Below are 19035 nucleotides of genomic sequence, written 5' to 3'. Positions count from 1 at the left end.
CAAGAAGAGGCAAATCAGCATCACCTATAAAAGATGTCCTAATATATATCAGCTGCTCCGTAATGCAAAGGATGCCCCCAACCAAGACAAGCTATCTGGAGTATATACGATATAATGTCATCCATATACGATGGATGACATTACAGAAAAGTTTCTACTTCCGCCCATGTGCAACAATGACGACATCGGCACGAGTTTCATTTCGAATCTTTCGCACAGCTCTTTCGAAAACTGTTCCATCGAACGTTTTTGCAATTTGTCTGTTTCTCACCTGATGAAGAACTTTATGTTCAAAAACGTTTGTGACAATTTTATTTATATGACATAACGACATAACGCACCATTTTTGGTTTTTGGAGGACATTATCATTTATTTATCACGGTGTGCGGTTGATGTTTTAAACTAAGAATTGTTTTGGCAAATGCAAGAAATTATAGAAAATGGTTAGTTTGAACAGTGGCGTAGTGAAGGGGGTGCAAGGGGATGATCATGCACTGGGCGCCACTTGAAGAGGGGTGCCCAAATGGTCTCCAAGACAAACTAGGGTAGATGTACCAGTTCTAGCCAGAAAACAAATTTAACTTAAAAATATAATCACCACATATTCAAATCTGTCCAATGAAACAAACTTTTATTGTTAGCTGTTCACACAGTTAACAATAAAAGTTTGTTTCATTTGTGATTATATTTTTAAGTTAAATTTGTTCCTGGTCAGAACTGGTACTACACTGGCCAAAACGGGTACATCTACCCTATATGTGTTTCTGGAGGGGGAGAGGGGTGCCAATAAAGTGTCGGGCACCAGTTATGTTCACTACGCCACTGAGTTTGAACTGATGCAAACCAGCTGAATCGTAATAACTGTTCTTACCTAGATATTCATCCCTTCTCATAATATGACTACCATTGCAACCACACTTGTTGACAATAATTTTAATTATTCTGTTTATATTATATATATGAAATGGTTGATTCATATTAAGTATTCATTAAGATGAGGTTTTGGAATATTGATGTAGTATGATCAGGCCCAAATGGTCAGCCTGTACAAATCTCAATGAAATACAATAACATGCCTTGTTGAGAAGTCAATAGTGTGTGTCCTGGAGTGGAACAAGAGTGGCACTGATCAAAATCCTGAGAATATATCACTGATGATTCCTTTTGTAAGAAAACACTAAAATCACTCCATTTTCTTGATCAACCAATTTTTTTTCTTTAATTTTAATTTTTGTTTTTCCTTTCTTTCCTCAGAGCTAGCCAATAGAGTTCAGGCAAACTTCTTTCTGTTATAAAAATCAGTCTAATAATTTTAATAATTGTTTTCAGTTAAAGGGAAGAATGATGATATTACATCATATTGCATCAATAATCACAGTAACAATAGAAGAAAATTAGGCTTATGTTGTGTTTGACTGACCTACACAAAATCAAATTTCACCTTCCATTTAACTCTTGAATTCTCAAATTAAACATTTATGAACAAAAGATCATTTTTGTAACATGAAATCTTTTTATCAAGAAATCAAATGTTTGTTACCAAGAATATTTTGAGTATCACATGTATAATTGTATATTTATTATGAACAACTTTACTGAAAATAAGTTATTAAAACTTAGCTATTATGATTACAGAAAAGTAAAAAATAAAGTTATTAAATATCTTAAAAAAATTAATTTTGAAGTTATGAAAAATTTGGTCTTAATTTTTCATTGGGTTAATTAGTTACTGAAATATAATAAATTATGCTTTTAACAGTACTATCATTTTAAACAGTTTCAAAAAACATTTAATTTGTTTGTCTTCTAATATTTATAAATGTTTAAAATTCTACTATTCAAATATAAAACTTTAGAAATTTGAAAAGATATTTTAAAGGTGTCAATATCAATATAATTTTCAAATCATATAGTATGGGACAAAATTATAAGACATCAAAATTTGCAGTAAAATGAAATACTAAATACAGCATACAAAAGATGAGTAGAATTTGTTATCCAAATCATCCATTTTAATTTTACAACTTTCCATAATTTTAAACTGAATTATCTTATGACTTCTTTAAAAAACAGAAAAACAAATAAAGACAAAATTGTAAGACACTAAGAGAATTTCACAATATCAGTTCTTAATATCAAAAGTATGTTGTGAATCACCACAATGTTATTACTTCAAAGATTTTATCAGGAATGAAATTCCACCAAATTTATAAAGGTTTCACAAAATATATCTTCCCAACCTTTTATTTTAGGTTTCTCGAGCTGTACAACAGTTGATAATTGTTGCCCACCTTTATATAAGGCTTGAGAGGATTATGCACAAATGCTCCATGGAGTTTGTCAAGCATGCAAAATGATCAAGATATGTTAGGGCATTAATATTTTGATGCACAAATTATTGTTTAATATAACTTAGTTTCAAATATGAATTGATACATTAGGCAATGTTCACTTTTAGTTGCTTTGACTAGAGTGAGCAGATATGCCACCATCTCATATTAATTTAAATTATTATTATAATAAATTAATTGAGTCTCCACAGCCTTATCTTCTTGCTGGATGAGATGCTTAAGATGTCCCAGTTGGATCATATATAATCTGTATCTAAATTATATCTAAATTAATAGTTTTGGAAGCAAAGATTGGATGGAGATCCAGGTAGGGTAACTGGCAATGCATCTGCATGGAAAACAGAAGTGGATTTAAGTTCTGTTCTAGTCCAATTCCTTTCTTCCAGAAATTTCTAAATTAAAATTAAATTTATAATAATTTAGTCACTTTGTTGTTATGTTCTAGAATCAATTAGAATTATACCATCAAGTATGGGGGAAACAGGATTATTTGCAGGTGAGCACCATGCTAAGTTGTCCAACATGACTGAAACAAAGGTGGCACTAAAAATGTTAGAAATTGTTATTATTTTCAATTCTGGTATCTTGTCAAAGAGGATACTCGGGTGGAAAGGTAGATGAGTTTGGCCACAAAACTTCCAAGAAGCCAAAGTTACGAGCTTTAAAATGAAAGGTGAGCGCAGTTCTCACCCTTCAGTAAGAGTGCAACTATGCAGACGCAAGTGAGTGAGAATATGTGGCAAGAAGAGGTGATGACGTTTCACACTCTCATTTATTATGACCATATAGGTAAGAGTGAGAAAAAAGAGAATGAAATGTCACCTCCTCTTCTTGCCACATATTCTCGCTCACATCTGCACAGTTGCACTCTAACAGAGAGTTAAAAATATTTATGTTAACAAGAACTTACAAACAAAAGCATTATTTTTAAATTTGGATTGTATTTATGATTTACTTATTTCTAAGAAAAAAAAATTTAATTATATTTCACAGTTTACATATTACATGTAAATACACAGGGTTTCTAATAAAAATAAAATGTCAAAACTAGTTCCTACATATACATAATACAAAATTTTTCTTTTTGATGAAAATTATATATATATAATTAACTGAAAGATACTAATTCTAACTTAAGTTATAAGATTGAACATAACTTCGAAGAATTTCCATAAGTTCCCAATTTTTTAAATTCCTTTTCTTTTTCTTCAAAAATAGAATAACCCTGTCGTGATACTAAATAATCAGGTAAAGGTTTATTCCAATCTTTAGGCGGTTCCTTTCTTAATTCCCAAACATCGTTTTCTTTAGCGGAATTCATTCTTTTTTCTCTTCGACGCTTTTCATCTTCAATTACCGATGAAAGATATTGTGGATCTTTACATTTTCTCCATTTCAAACAATCTTCATAATTACACAACCATTCTTTGCACTCAAGAAATTTTCCATAAATAAAATATTGATTAAATCTTGCTTTGAAGCTCATACAATCTCGATATTCTTCTTTATACCATTCACATGGTTTCACCATCCAAGCATCATTTGGTAACTCCGTTTCATCTATATCAATTTCCATATTATATTAAAAATATAATTTATTCCTGTTTTATTACAATTATAACATTCCGTGCATAATGTTTATGAATACAAATTTAAATATGTTAAAGTCTCGTTAACTTATCTCATTGGAGGATAACATCAGGTTACTTAACCTGTAGGCAGCCATTTTTAATACGAGTTAATGTTGCCAACTCTAACGATTTCTAAAATATTTTAAAATTAAACTTATAAAACAGTGTCAAAAAATTTAAATTATTCTTATTTTGAACAAAACGTTCTTACATTTTTTTCAAAATATAACATGAGTTTTCCACTGAAAACTGACAGATTTAACAAATAAATGGCTGAAAATTTATATTAGACAAATTAATTTTTTTTCCTATTGCAATAAATATATGGAAATTTTAAATTTGTACATTATTTCAGTCTTCTCTGCCATTATAGCTGCTAATGAGCTTTATTATTTAAATATAGGCTACCCTTCGCCATTGAAAAGCATTCAAATCTAAGTTCAATTTCGCTTATATTATTAAATTAAGCTAATAAATTTGTATCATCAATTTTATTTCATTTTTTACATATAGTATTGATATTATAAGCAGTGGTGATATTTAGCGGATTCGCACAGGTTCTGCTGAACCCGTTGTTAAAATTTTCAGTTTTCCGAACGTTGTTAAACACACGTAACATTTCTCAGTGGTTTTGTTTTTTTAAAAAATATATTAAAATATACGTAATATACATACTCTGTAATACTACTAAACTAGAGTCTTAGACCCCGTTCGCACCGAGCATTTCAATCTAGATTGTGAGCAAGGTCGGGGACTATGTCTTAGTGCGATCTCTCTCGACCGTTTCAATCTCGACTGAAACGATGTTTAATCGCAATCGATTCAAGAGAGTTCTTGAAACTAGATCCAGTCATAAGAGAGATCCCACAATCTCACGCGCGTGAGATAATACAAGATGGCTGTGGAAGACGTGTCGGGCTATGGACAGCGAAATAAAAAGGATATTGTATTACGAGAGATGATGACATCTGTCTACTATGAGTAGTGCCATTTGGGGTGAAAAATTTCTCTGCCTAACAAAAGAAAAAAAAAAAAAAAATAGGTCGACAGCACATAATATACTATTGTTACCTGGTCTTCGCCCAGGGCTCGTTACGTTCCAAATACGCCACTGATTATTAGATACATCGCAAGAAAAGGTATTGTATTTATTTCTAGCCAAAACTTCCATTTCGTTTGTCGGTGATTGTCAGGGAAAAATTTTCTGCTAGCGAACCCCTTGTTAAATATTTCGAATATCACCATTGATTATAAGCTACCAGTTTTAAAACTTATGTATAAGTAATATGTCCTTTTCACATTGAATGTGAAAAAAGCTCATCACTACATATACTTTAATAATACTATACCACTATATGTTCAGTTTATATGAAAAATTATTACATTTTTGATTATGGAATAAACTACGTAATTTCAAGTTGTAATTAACCTATCTTTATTTTTAAATATTACTAAAGAATACGTGAATACGTGCACTTATTCTATAGAATCTATCAAGCATTTTTATAATAGAAACCACCAAACTTAATTATCGAATTTAAAAAAATTTTAAACAAAAGTTTATTGTTTTTATAATTCCTTTTGCGATATTTTTATGTTCTATACAATTAATGATCAAATAAAAATAAAATTGGTTAACAATAGAGCGAACTTTTAGTTATCGAAAAATTATAAAAGTTATAAAAACTTTAATTTTCTTAATTATAATTGCACGTAAGTATATATAAATGTAATTATTATTCCGAATTTTATTAAATACAATATATATAAGCTGTATATTTTCAGTTTTCAAACAGCGAACACGTCGCATTGTATACTGCAAGTATAGCAATGTATATGAAATTAGAAAAAAAAATCTTATGTGAGAATTCAATTGTACAGTACGTTACAAGCATATGCATTTTATTGTAATTTTTATTGAATGCTTTCATGGTTTTAATTATTAAAATGCATAATTTAATCTTATTTTTCTTAATTGAAAACGAAAATAATCTTAAATTGATTATTATAATTGATTATACTATTATATTATACAATGATATTTTCAAGGTTTTTATACACAATTAAAATATATTCATAAATAAATAACAAATAAAAAATATTTATGAAAATTTTTATGCAGGAATATTGAATAAATGAAACACAAACAACACTGCTCACGTATCAGAAAACAATCAGTGGTGCCATCTCGAGGGAACTGAAATAAACAATTTTTGTGGGGGGTATTCAAGAAAACTCAGCGGAAGTGAAGTAAAGGAATTGACATTTGTTAATATTTTAATGAGCTGTTGGTATGATGTATATATAAATACGTCATTTAGCCAAGGTATGATCACACTATATCATCTAATTTTTATAATCTGGTTGTTGTAACGTTTTAGGATTGACATTCGTTCGCTTTGGTTGACGTGATTCGAATACAAAGATGGCGGAATTTCTTGTCCAAGTCTGAACAGCGTCATCTATTGAGACCTGATAACAAATTTTAAATGAAAACTTTTTATTTTAAACATTTTTTGAAATTTCTAAAATTATTATTTTATTTCTCACTTGTATCGAAGTCATGTTTCATACTTTATACACAACAATACATCAAATGCAAATACGCATATTATGCTCCACAATATATATGTAAATAGTAAAACTATATGCATGCCACTGCATATATTCTTTATGTAGTTAAATATATAATGTTAAAGAATATATATTCATTTCTACATATAACAAAATTTAAAACTTTAATAGTTTTATAAGACATTTTATGAAATGACATTTGGAAAAACAAAACCTTTTACAATATAGGAAATAAACATTCTTTGAAATCATTACTTGAAGTTTACAAACCTTCATTTGCAATCAATGATGTTTAATATGAACTCATCTAGTGAACTGAACAATGTCTTATTGAATCTACAATTACAGATACAATTAGTAGATTTTATATAATACATATTTTACTTTTATGACAGCTATAGCTTTTGTTAATGACATACTATTGTATTTATTTTGATTTGTAGTATTGTAATATTTCAGAAAAATTTAGAGATTTAATATTGTAAAATATAAATAATAATAAATAAAATATTTAACATTATTTAAATTTATTTAAATATTGCATTTGATAATTAAACAGAATTAATTAAGAGAGCAAATATTAATTATGCATATTTATAAATTAAATGAGTTCATATTGAGGTTTTGTTATTTTTACAAAATAATTTATCATTGAAAAAATAGATTGAGATTATTAATTTCATTTAATTAAAGATGTCTTATGAGCAAATAAATATAAACGTTTTCATTTGTCTGTTCTTTTGCATTATATATATGTTATTTGAACTGATAATATACAAGAAAGAATTTAACTTACATATTTAAATCTAAAATTTGTTATGATTTCAAAGATTGTTTATTTCTTATTTTAAAACAGTGAAATGAATAAATCAGAAAATTAGATTCATCATCTCTCTTATTTGAAAAAATACAAGAGATAATTTGAATGAAATTTATTTCCTACATTTAAATTTAAAGAATATTTTTATAAATCGAAATATTATAAGCTAGCATGAAAAAAGACGAATAAAATATTTTTATTATTATTTTATGTCTTTACTAATGTTATTTGATTTAAATAATCAAATTCAGGAATGAAAGTTAAAATTTGAAATACTTTTGTAATTTTTTTTTCCCTCATCCATTCAAAATATTCAAAATACAAATACTGCAGATGAAATCTAAATCCAAAAGTAAATTATTAAAAGTTTTAATTCTAAAACTTCAAATTGCTTAAATTTTTATCTAGATTACATTATTAGAAGATAAGTGAGGTTTCTGAAGTATTAAATGTTTCTATCATTGATAATTAATTAATTATAGATTTAGTTTAAAAAATCAAATGTAATTCGTTTTTGGAAAACAGATTTTTGTAAATAGATTAACTAATATAAGTTATTTATGTTTGAAAAACATAACTAATTTATATTACTATATGATAAACATGGGCAAATGTGGCTCTTTTTGAGTTACATGCGGCTTTTGCTGAAAGTGTTAATTTCTGCTTTTTATTATTATTTTTACAATTTTATTTCCACAATTTTGTGAAAATATGTAATTATATATAAGTAATATTTAGTAATTAATTTCCAACTTGGTGCAATAAATTAAATTGACATTTCAAATCTATTCTTTTAAAATAAGTTCTTGACCTGGATGGGGACACCCTATCCTTCCCTGTCTTACCATACTGTCATGAAGTACAGAACTGTGGCTCCCATGCATTTTGCAAAACCTACATTTTGGCTCCCACTGAACTCTTGCTTGCCCACCTCTGCTATATGATGATAGACATTATAATAAAAAAGTTCTTTAGCAGAACAAGATAGTATGATTTCAAGCGTCTTTGAGTACTGGATACTTGCCATCAGGAACAGTGATTTGAAAGTAGAACATAGTTAAAATTTGAAATACTTTTGTAATTTTGAGAAACAATGTTCTCAAATGCTGTTATATGAGTAAATTTATTCATTAATTTAATTTAATTTTGTTTTAAACACAAAAAACAAGGCTGCCAATTTCAAAAATTTCTCCCAAAATGAAAAATGCCAAATAAATAAAATTGATAATAATATTAAAAAGAATATAATATAATAGTAAAAAGAAAAATAAAAATTTTGTAAAATGTTTTTTTAACTTGTTTAAAAATGATGTGTAAATGATGTTTAAACTTTTAACTACTCAAATATATTAATTTAAAAATATAAAAGTATATATTCATGACATTTTTATACTTTTTAAATTGTAAATAGGCCAAATTTTTAAATTTTTACCAAATATGATAAAATGATTGTTGAATGATGGAGAATAGAACTGCAGAGTGAAGTATGAAGCCATTATGTATTGAGTTTTAGTTTCTCAGACTGAACATTTAAATGCTAAAAACAATATCAATATGTCAATAGATTACAGATCATACTAAAAATAATGATTGAATAAAACAATTAAATATTTAGAATACATAAATCTGTCAAATATTAGATACAAATCTTGGATAAAGTAGTTTTAAATCTTTCATTGAAGTAGGGAATAAATTAGTAAAAAGTAAATTATTTTTTTTTTATTTAATGCTTTCAACTGATTTCAACTATATATAAATAATGTCAACAGAAGATAATTAGGAATTGTTAATATAGCTCTAAATGGAGAGATCCCATAATTTATTAAATTTTTAAAATTACATTAATAGAATGAAGAACTGAAAATGATGAAACATTTGAAAAAAGATACTATAACATTTTGTGTGTAATAGACATGTTATTGGTAATTTGGATAATATGGAATTATACAATGCTGAAATCTGTAGAAAAGGAAGTCTGATTCCATTGTCAAGCAGTGGGATGACAATGGATGTTTATTGTCAAAAATGATTCTCACATCTGAAATATTGTCATATGCAACTAGTTTAAGTATAAAAAAGAAAGTTATTCCAGATAAGACTTAGTGTTTTAGGAGAAAATGTAGAGACTGTGATAAGTAGATCAGTGTATAAGCAAGTGTAAATTAGACTGAAAAAAGATAGTTGTCAAGATTAATCATATTTAGCATAAGCTCTATATAAGTATCAGTATCAATATAAGCTATATATTTTGAGAAAAACCAATAGAAAATTGAATTGAAATAACAGCAAAACAAAAAATATATATGGGTATATATAAAAAATATATTTACTGTTTGATGAACTTTATTTTCCAACATTTTACAAGTATATATTTACTGTTTGATGAACTTTATTTTCCAACATTTTACAAATATCTAACAATAAAAAAAATTAGAATTTAATTAAAAACTTTGGTTTTCTTTTTAAATTTTTGGTAGATGTTTCAGATGTTCTTGTTGAACATTGTTGTACATTGAACATTGAATGTTAAAGTTATATAGATAACATTTCAGATTAAGAGTAAAAATTATATTATTGAGTATTCAAGAATGAAATATTGGAGGGTTAATGAATGTATAAATAATTATTCTGTTCACAATTATAAGTCTATTGACTAGCTTTATAATTTAGATGCATCTAGTAAATATATAGAAATCAGATTCTTGATTATGTGATAACTTTTCTGTTTGTTGATTTATTGAATTGTCTAATTTATAAGAAATTTGAGAAAAAGAGACAGAGCTGTGATTTTCAACAAGGGTATTAGGGTGCCATAACGACACTTCAGGGATATTAAAGAATGGATTGATGGAAGAAAGCAATTCAACACTTGGACCATCTGCCAAGGAGGGGTGCATCCTGGGAGGACTTTCTGTAGGAAACTGGTTCTATTTAGATGTTGGACATGTGAAGAAAACCTGAAAATACTGTAGCCAGTCCATTGCTGAGGCATAAATCCAGGACCAAGTACCAGTGGTCAGAGGCTTTATCCACTTGGCCATTGGTGGGTTCTTGTGTTACAAAATATTGGGCTGAGCAGGACCATAATGCTTTTTATATTATTAAAAGTACTAAAAACATCAACCCTACATTAATAAAGAAGTATGGGTGCCACTATTAGAAAAAGTAGAAAAATGCTGCTCTACAGCATGGGTCACAATCTTTTTGATTCTGTATGCTAAAGTTAAATATTTTTTAAAGTATCTTTGGAATGATTTTATCAAACTAATTTTGGACTATTTTACATTGAAGGATTATAATAACTAGAATATTCTATAATTTATAATTAATATTGTCAATATTATACAATAAAATATTAGGATGAGTCAATATGTAAGTCACAGACTGAAAATCATTTAAAATTCAGTGTATGCAGTAAAATTCACATTTTATGCTGGTAGGTAGCAGCATCCATTGGAAAAGCATCTCTGCATGTCATGATTACTTAACTGCAGCCAGTTTAACTTGGGGATTGTATAGTACATGAGAAGAACAGCACATAATTCTGCATTTTCTGTGGGCCAGAGGATTGACAACATAGGAAGTGGATAAAGAAATGTTTGCAGTGTATGTCAGAAAAATCATAAGCCTAACACCACAAAAACTCCATGCAGCCAATCCCATGGAGGTTGCAATTAAGTCCACAATACATTGTATAGAGAAGGTGATCTCTGCTGACCAACATGTGTTGATGAACAACTTAGCTGATAGTTTGGGTTTCTCTCATTGAACTGCCTACAGCATCATGTATTTATACACATCATGCACTACATTTTATGGCTAAAATTCCATAAAGTCTACACATGATGGACTTACCAGTTGTCCAGTTGTTTGCTGAACACAAAAATGAACAGAATGAGTTTATCCATGCAGTATAATACAAAGGAGAAGGACTTCATCATATAAATTGGAGACAAATCAAGGGTCCACCACTTTCAACCAGAATTGAAGTGTGTCTCTAAAGAATGGAAATATCCTTCCTCCCCACCCACAAAAAGTTCAAGGTGATCCCATCAGCATGCAATGTTATGCTAACCATTTTTTGAGACCCATGGCGCATCATGCTGGCAGAATTGTATGACATTCTGCCTATCAAATTCTCCTGGCATGTCACTTTGGACATTTGTGCTGTTGGTTTGGTGACATTCCTGCACTCCCTTTTGAGGGTTTTCAAATAAAGCTGGATATCTCAGGTAGTAAAAAATTCTGTATGGCATATTGTTTCTTTTCTGCATTTGAATGATTTTTTTTATAAGAAAATTATTAAAAAAATCATTTATATTAGGAAATATACAAAAAAAGTTAGCCTGTAAAATATTTGTAATGCAAAATAATAAAATTGGTTACATGGTATATTATTTAATATATTATTTATAGGCTATCTATATTAAAGTAACCAGTTATATTCCTTTTGCAAGGACAATCATCCTTTTGGTGTTACCCTCCACAACTAATTGTACTCTTTTTTTTTCTTGTATTCCTGATTTCTTTTCCAAAAAATTTTTTTTCTTACCACTTATCATTTATCATTTTTAGTATCATTATTATCATCTATAATTAATTTAAGAAAATAAGTTTTGTAGTCAGATGATATAAATAGGTCTACAAATAAACAATGCAAAATTTATTTGGATTTTAGTATTTTTAGTTGATGCTGATGTGTTGCAATGTGTCATTTTCATTCAGGAAGATAGTGACAAAACAAAACAATTTTAAATATATAGTATTGATGATAAATAATATATACTAATTGTCTTTCATTTGAAGTACATGATGATCAGAATTTTTTCTTTTTTTTTTTAAATCTATATTTTAATTATAGTTAACATTGTAAAATGTTGAAAAAGATTTGTGATTTTAATAAGCATTTAAAAAAATAGAATATATGTGTATTAGAACTGTGGAAAAGAAGAAAGATGATTTTTTTATTTGATATGGTAATTTTTTTGATGGAATTTAACTTGGCAGGGATAGACATTCCAGCATTATCAAATAAAATTTGTTGAATAAACATCAGAATGCTCTAAATTCTGAACTACATCCAAATATGTTACAATTTTTTTTCTATATGAATGTGTCATTTTGGAGAATATTTGGAGAAAATAAAAAAATTTGCTAGTTATTGCTAAGATGCTTTAGCATATCATGCTCTAATGCATAATTTTAGTTTCAAAGCATTGATTGTACTTCAAAACTTACACATATACTGTAGTGTGCATGATGAAAAATTTCACTGGACTAAATGAGGTAATAATATATAACATTTTTCCAAAATTTTATACAAGAAAATTTCAACATGTAGGAGAAGCTAGCTACTCTTCTATACTTCATTAATTTAAAATTATTATTGTTGTGTTAAGGACACTGTACAATCAATATTACATAAAAACATATATTTTCTAACTATAAAGGATTAACTAGCCACTGTAGTTACTCAGCTGAATTAATCAATGTACTTTTAACAGTTTTCATCAAAAATCATTAATCTTGAGTGTATGTCATCCCAGCCACAAATGAAGATGCAGAAAAAATGATTAATATTAGGCATCGTGCGCGATATATTTATAGTTGCACATGCGCATTTATTATTTTTTCGTATTTAGTTGCATGTATTCCATTTTATTGTTCTTTTATTAATTTGAGTTGTAACTGAAGAAGACCATTAAAAACGATCGAAAACGTTTTTAATTTATTAAAACATTTGTTGCTGGATGATTAAAGGTGCAAATTTTCATATTAATGAAGATGCAAATGAATGATTTGCATCAACATTTGTTCACTTAATCAAAGGCTTACTAAATGTGATAATATTAAAAGGGGAGGATCTACTACAGTTTTATTATCCTTCACACAACTTTCCGGTACTGAGGCAGATTGGCAGGTAGCCAAGATCATCAGAAATCTCATCCTTTTCATATCAGCTTTATAGAAAAGTGTGAATTTTATGACAACCCCATTACCAACATGTGTGTAAACAGCAAGGACAAGGACTCCCTTCCTGTCTGGCAATATCTCCACATCACTTTAGTCTTTGCATCATCATAGTTCACTTTTCTTTACTACGGTGGCCCCGGATTAAATTTACAATTTTGAAAACAAATAAAATGTCAACTGTGGAGCATTACTAGAGAGTGATGAATGCATTCAGTAGAAGAGGAATGCAGATTTGTTAGTCACAATATTACAGTGGTCAGGCGAGTATTGTACATTTGTTATAGAGGCCTTTTTCAAGATCACTTATTCTTATGCAGTTGTTAAATATCAGTTTTGTGCTTGGCTTAATATCTACTTTTGAAGTGATGCATCAAGCATCAATCTTATCCATTTGTGGGTAAAAAGATTTTGGGCAACATCCTCAGCACTAAATACTCAAAAACCAGGTTAAAGGAGGATGCAAGAAGTGATGAAAATATAATGTTATGTTGGCAGCTGTTCTGTATAAACTGAAGTGCTCTTGTGTGCAAACATCCATCATTCATCGGATTATGAATTTAAAGTTGTTTGCATCCATATAAGGTCCAAATCCAGATTATATGCAAATCTTGCTGCAAGAAAATTCTGAAAGATTTTGTTTCTAATAATACCTTAAGCAATGTTTTTTGGAATGATGTGGCCCACTTCCAAAATGGATATATTAAGATATAATACACATCTCAAAGCCTGATGAGTTAATAATCCAATGATCGCCTAAATATTTGGGCTATAATATGGCTATAATCAAATAGTTAATACAAATAAGTTTGGTACTAGAGGTAAGCATTAGGCACCATCTCTTAATTATATGATTATAGCCATATTATAGCCCGAATATTTAGGTGATCATTGGATATATTAAGAAACAAAACTGTTACTACCAGTCTCAATGAAATTCTAAAAACAAACATCAGTGACCATTATACAATGCTAAAGTGGCAGTTTAGTGTGCAATGTCTGTGGCAGGAATTATTGGTCCATATTTCTTTTATATAGCTGAGGTTGTCTGTTACTGTCAACAAAACATGTTATTCTAAAATTGTAAGAAATGTTTTCATACCAAAACTTTATCAGCATTTTGTCTGTAATGCAAATACCTGGTTTGGCATGACGGAGCAATAGCACACACTTCAAAAGCCTCAATGAGCGCACAGTTTTTTTTCAGGTGAAGTTATCTCAAAGTTTGGTGACCTACCTTGGCCTCCAAGGTCACCTGACCTTACTCCTATTGATTATTTCTTGTGGGGCTACCTCAAGCATAGACCCCTGAACATACTTAACAGTTAAAATTAGAGCTGAAATAAACAATATCCTTGTGGAAACTTTTTAGCTGGTCATAAAAAATATGGTGATAGACTGGAGGAGTGCAGTCACCAAGGTAGACAACATCTTGATGAAGTAATATTGAAATACATGTATGTTACTACAATATTTCATTAAAACATTTTTTAAATATTTAGATTTGGAATTTTTTTTAAATTGTAAATTTATTATGAGACACCCTATAGTTTATTGTATCCAATCTTTCTTTCCTACATAGCATTAGCATTTCACTTTTATCAGTCCACACAAGAATAGCCCATTAACTGGATTGAAAATATTAATGTTTCTCCAATCTCACCCACTGTTGAAGATGCATTGCTTAATTCAGTAGATTAACTATAATGGCTAGTTATATTTTTTTTACAAAATGTATAACATAGGAATCAAAATGCCTGCTAAAAAAAGATCAGGTATTGACTGTGGTTTGGTCACAAGCTTCTAATAGCCAGAATTCAAACCAAATTGAAGATGAATAAAAGTCTCAGGCCAACATGTATTAGCCAGTGGAAATGAAATGTAAATGTGAAAGAATGAATATGATGAACAATTAGAGGAACTCTGGCTGAAATATATGTTAGCATCTTGGATGAAGAAACAAATAATATACCAACTATTATGAGAAAATAGGCTAAATGGTTATTGGAAGCTGCATTGGAAACAACTGATACCAGAAGACATGCAAGAACGTTAAAGACAAAAATATATTTGAAGAATTTGAATGCAGAATTCCAAATATAAGCAAGAGAAAACAAAAATGCAAAGAAATCAGAGAGAATAATCAAAAAGGAAAATAAGGAATCTTTAACAAGGTGAAAAAATTTCTGGAAAAGGAATATATTGAAGTGATTCTATAATGATGCTTGTACAGAAATAGTAATTGAGCAAGAAACCAACATATTAGAAGATGAAGTTTGATGAGTCTTAAAAAGCATTACTAAAAACAAATAACATGTGCTGATAATATACCAATTGAGATTTTTCATATTACTGATGATGACGATTATAATCAGTTAAGATGTTGATAGTTTTGTGGATATACAGAAAACAATGAAATAGCCAGTTAATCTTTCTACAAATTCCATAGGAAAGGCTGCACAAGAGAATGATTGTTGCACTACTGCATAATTACATTGATTATGATGCTAGTAAAATCTGTTGAAGATAATACAAGCAAGGTTTCAAGCATAGGGGGAATGAGAATTGCCTGGTGTACAAGCTGGATTCAGAAAGGGAAGAGGAACATATGATTAATTAAACAGCCAATCTTTTTGGATAATGGAGCAAGCTAGAGGTTAAAAACAAGCTTGCTTTTGTTTCATTGAATAAAGTATTCAGTTATGGAATTCTACATTGAAAGATATGTGTATGCTAATTCATCTCATCTGTCTACTATGTGGAAACTAAGAAGCAACATTAAGAACTGAGTGAAGAGAAATTAATTGGTTCAATGTGGAAAATGTATTTTTCAGAGCTGATATAAAGTTGTTTCTTACTTGATAGGAAAGTTATGATGAATCTGGAAAACATGAGAAAATACAGAATTCTGGATTGATGAGAAAAATAAACTACCATTTAAATTTAGCAGTCATTTTTTGATAAGAAAAATCCAAATAGTTAAAGCAAAGGTCTTAGATCTTTCCAATAATAACATACAGATGTGAAAGCTAGACCTTAAAAGAAAGCCAAATCTTAAAAATTGTGTGGAAGACGACCAACATACCTGCTGTCTGTGAAGCAGAGTATGTTGCTGTTGATATTTTGCACATTTTGTGTACAGTAAGGAGAGCCTGGAGCATTGCCCACAGTTTTACCTGATTGTTTATGCAGTGGTCATCCAGTTTATAAGATTGTTGGTGAATTATTTGGTGTTTGTCATTGTAGATTACCGCACCAGCCCCAGTGCCCAAGTTGTTCTTTGCTCCATCCGTGTAGACTTGCCAGTTATCCAACTCAGTGTTAATTTCCTCCCTCAGGTGTACATCCAGCTTCCCTCTATCTACTGTATACAGCTGATTGACAGTGTTAAAGGTTGGCTGAATGGCCTGCGGCAACATTCTTCGACATGGGTATACAAAAGCTGGTGTCACAGTATGATGTCTGCCTGAATTGACAAGGCAATTATGTGGAAAAATAGGTGAAGACTGTAACTACCTTCTACAAATAAAGTGGTTTTGTTCTTCATTCTTGTTTTTTTATTTTGGGTTGGTGGAGGTTGAAAAAAAAACCCTTGTAGAATGCCTTGGAAAATTATTGAAACCTTTGCATTGTGACAGAAGAATCCATTGATAATCATTATTGTGGCATATAGATCTTCAAGGAATTGACTGGAAAAGTGTCTGTGCATATAAGTAGCTACATTATTTAATAGAATGTGCAGTTATTCACAAACTGCTATATTATTCTAATCAATGCCAGCCAGCTGCTATTTTTTCTAGTATATAGAATATCATTTTTAGTTCATATAGCAATATAAAGCTATGATTTAGAGTGATGAATTAAAAAATATGGGTTTTTGTTCATCAGTCTAATAAGTGTCTGTGTATAATGAATTGTTCCTTGCCTAAATAACCCCAATAATGAAATTTGGTGAAGGTAAGGTAATCTGAAGCTATTTTATGATTTGGTTTTACATTGATTGATTGATTTGGACAAAATAATGATTGCCATGATGTATCTAGACATCTTGGACAGTCATGTTTTTTATTTGTAGTAGCATTTTGGAAAAGGCCAGTATCTTTATCAACAGCAAATGCTCTATGCTATATTTTCTGTGTTCTGATGGAGTAGTTTGAAGATACAACTAATTCAAAAGAGAGGTTTTCTAGGAAAGGATTCAGGTCTTAATGTTATTAATATCTTTTGGAATGAATTGAATCATTTACTATTTTAAAAAAGGGATTGATTAACTATAAACTTTAATTTGTTAATTTTTTTTGATTTTATCATATAACTTCCTGTTACTAAGCCATAAATTCAAACGTACCATTAATTTTTTTATTAAAGAAATCTTTCACTATAAAGGATTTCTTTAATAAAATCGAACTTTGAAAAACCATGTCACTATAAAATTATGGAAGACATTTTCCATTAATTTTCTGATGGAGAATGCATTAATCTAATTACTAGTTTTTTAATCTATTGAATAATTATTATAATAGTATAAATAATATAACATCATTATACTATTTGTATTAGTATTTTAACATAAATTTTTAATACTGTTTAATTTTTAAAGTGTAATTACAATTATAATTACAATTACTTAAGGAATGAGATATAATTTATATTAAAATGAATAAAAATGTAAAATTTAAATAATATATAGTAACTAATGGAATATAAATAAAATACAAAATAATTTAACTTAAATATAAAATACAATAAATAAGATTAATAAAAATGCATATTTCAGTAGAAAAACTTTGTTATGATTATTGCAATTATTAAATAAATAAGTAGTAAAATGTTTTTAAAGCTATTTCATAAAAGTGATGTTCATAAGTAAAAAACAATATATATTTATATAATATATAGAGTTGCCCAATTAGTCTGTGTGGTTTTTTAATGTGTAAATGAAAGACAACTTTTTCCAGGGAAAGCAGTAACTTTATTCAATAATGTAGGCTATTTTTCCAATTTTTGGACAGCTTTATAATTCCTTGCTCAAGGACTTCCTGTGTTTCATGGCAAAAATCTGTTCCAAGTGCTGTTTGATGTCTTCCTTGGAAACAAAGTACTGTCCATTTAAGGAATTTTGAAAATAAAACAGGTGGTAATCAGAGGGGGCAATATCTAGGGTTTTGCAAAGGTGTGAGATCTGGCATTGTCATGATGGAAGATGACATCCTTGTGGTTTACTAATTCTGGTGCCTCTCATGGATTGTTGTGTTCAATTTGTCTAGCTGGCCACAGTATACATCTGAATTGATTGTTCTGTTCTTTGGAAGCATTTCATAGAACACCACTCTACCAATTTCAATAAATTGAGAACATGATCTTCTTTAGGTGAAGCATTGCCTTTGAAGTGGGTGGTTGTGATGACTTGCCAAGCAGCTCCATGAATGTTTGTACTTAACATTATTGTACATGATCTATCTTTCATTACCTGTTATTATCCGCTTCATAAATGGATCATTTTCCTTAGTTTTCTTAGTGAATTACTGCGGAAATCATTGATGCATTTAAAGAGATTTACATAAACAAGACGATGCAGTTGGTTTTCCACACTCAATTTTGATATTTGAGAATACCTGCAATCTCATGTGTCATGTAATGTGGAGTCAATTAATTCCTTCACTTTGTTGATGTCAGTCTCTTCTGACT

At 29.1% G+C, this 19035-nt stretch overlaps 2 protein-coding genes across 3 annotated transcripts in view; one reads left to right on the top strand and one right to left on the bottom strand.

The window, feature by feature from the left end:
• Positions 1 to 3490: 3490 nt before the first annotated feature.
• Positions 3491 to 3928, bottom strand: LOC136988779 (synaptic plasticity regulator PANTS). The gene has a single exon (XM_067286742.1). The coding sequence runs from the start codon at positions 3926 to 3928 to the stop codon at positions 3491 to 3493; it is 438 nt and encodes a 145-aa protein (XP_067142843.1).
• Positions 3929 to 6156: 2228 nt separating this feature from the next.
• The window catches only part of pds5 (cohesin associated factor B pds5), a 128048-nt gene continuing 115169 nt past the window's right edge, over positions 6157 to 19035 (top strand). For both annotated transcript variants that reach the window (XM_067286657.1, XM_067286658.1), the window contains exon 1: positions 6157 to 6309. The gene's annotated coding sequence lies outside the window, so the exon portion shown is untranslated. The remainder of the gene's footprint in view (positions 6310 to 19035) is intronic.

Source organism: Centruroides vittatus, unplaced genomic scaffold (genome assembly GCF_030686945.1).
Source record: "Centruroides vittatus isolate TY-2023 unplaced genomic scaffold, ASM3068694v2 scaffold_386, whole genome shotgun sequence".
NCBI classification, from domain to species: Eukaryota; Metazoa; Arthropoda; class Arachnida; order Scorpiones; family Buthidae; genus Centruroides; species Centruroides vittatus.
The sequence above is the reverse complement of the archived record's forward strand: the minus strand, read 5'-3'. Positions and strand labels throughout refer to the sequence as shown.

What these genes read in the sequence shown, in the direction of transcription:
- LOC136988779 (XM_067286742.1), bottom strand. Translation starts at nt 3,928, where the DNA reads ATGGAAATTGATATAGATGAAACGGAGTTACCAAATGATGCTTGGATG.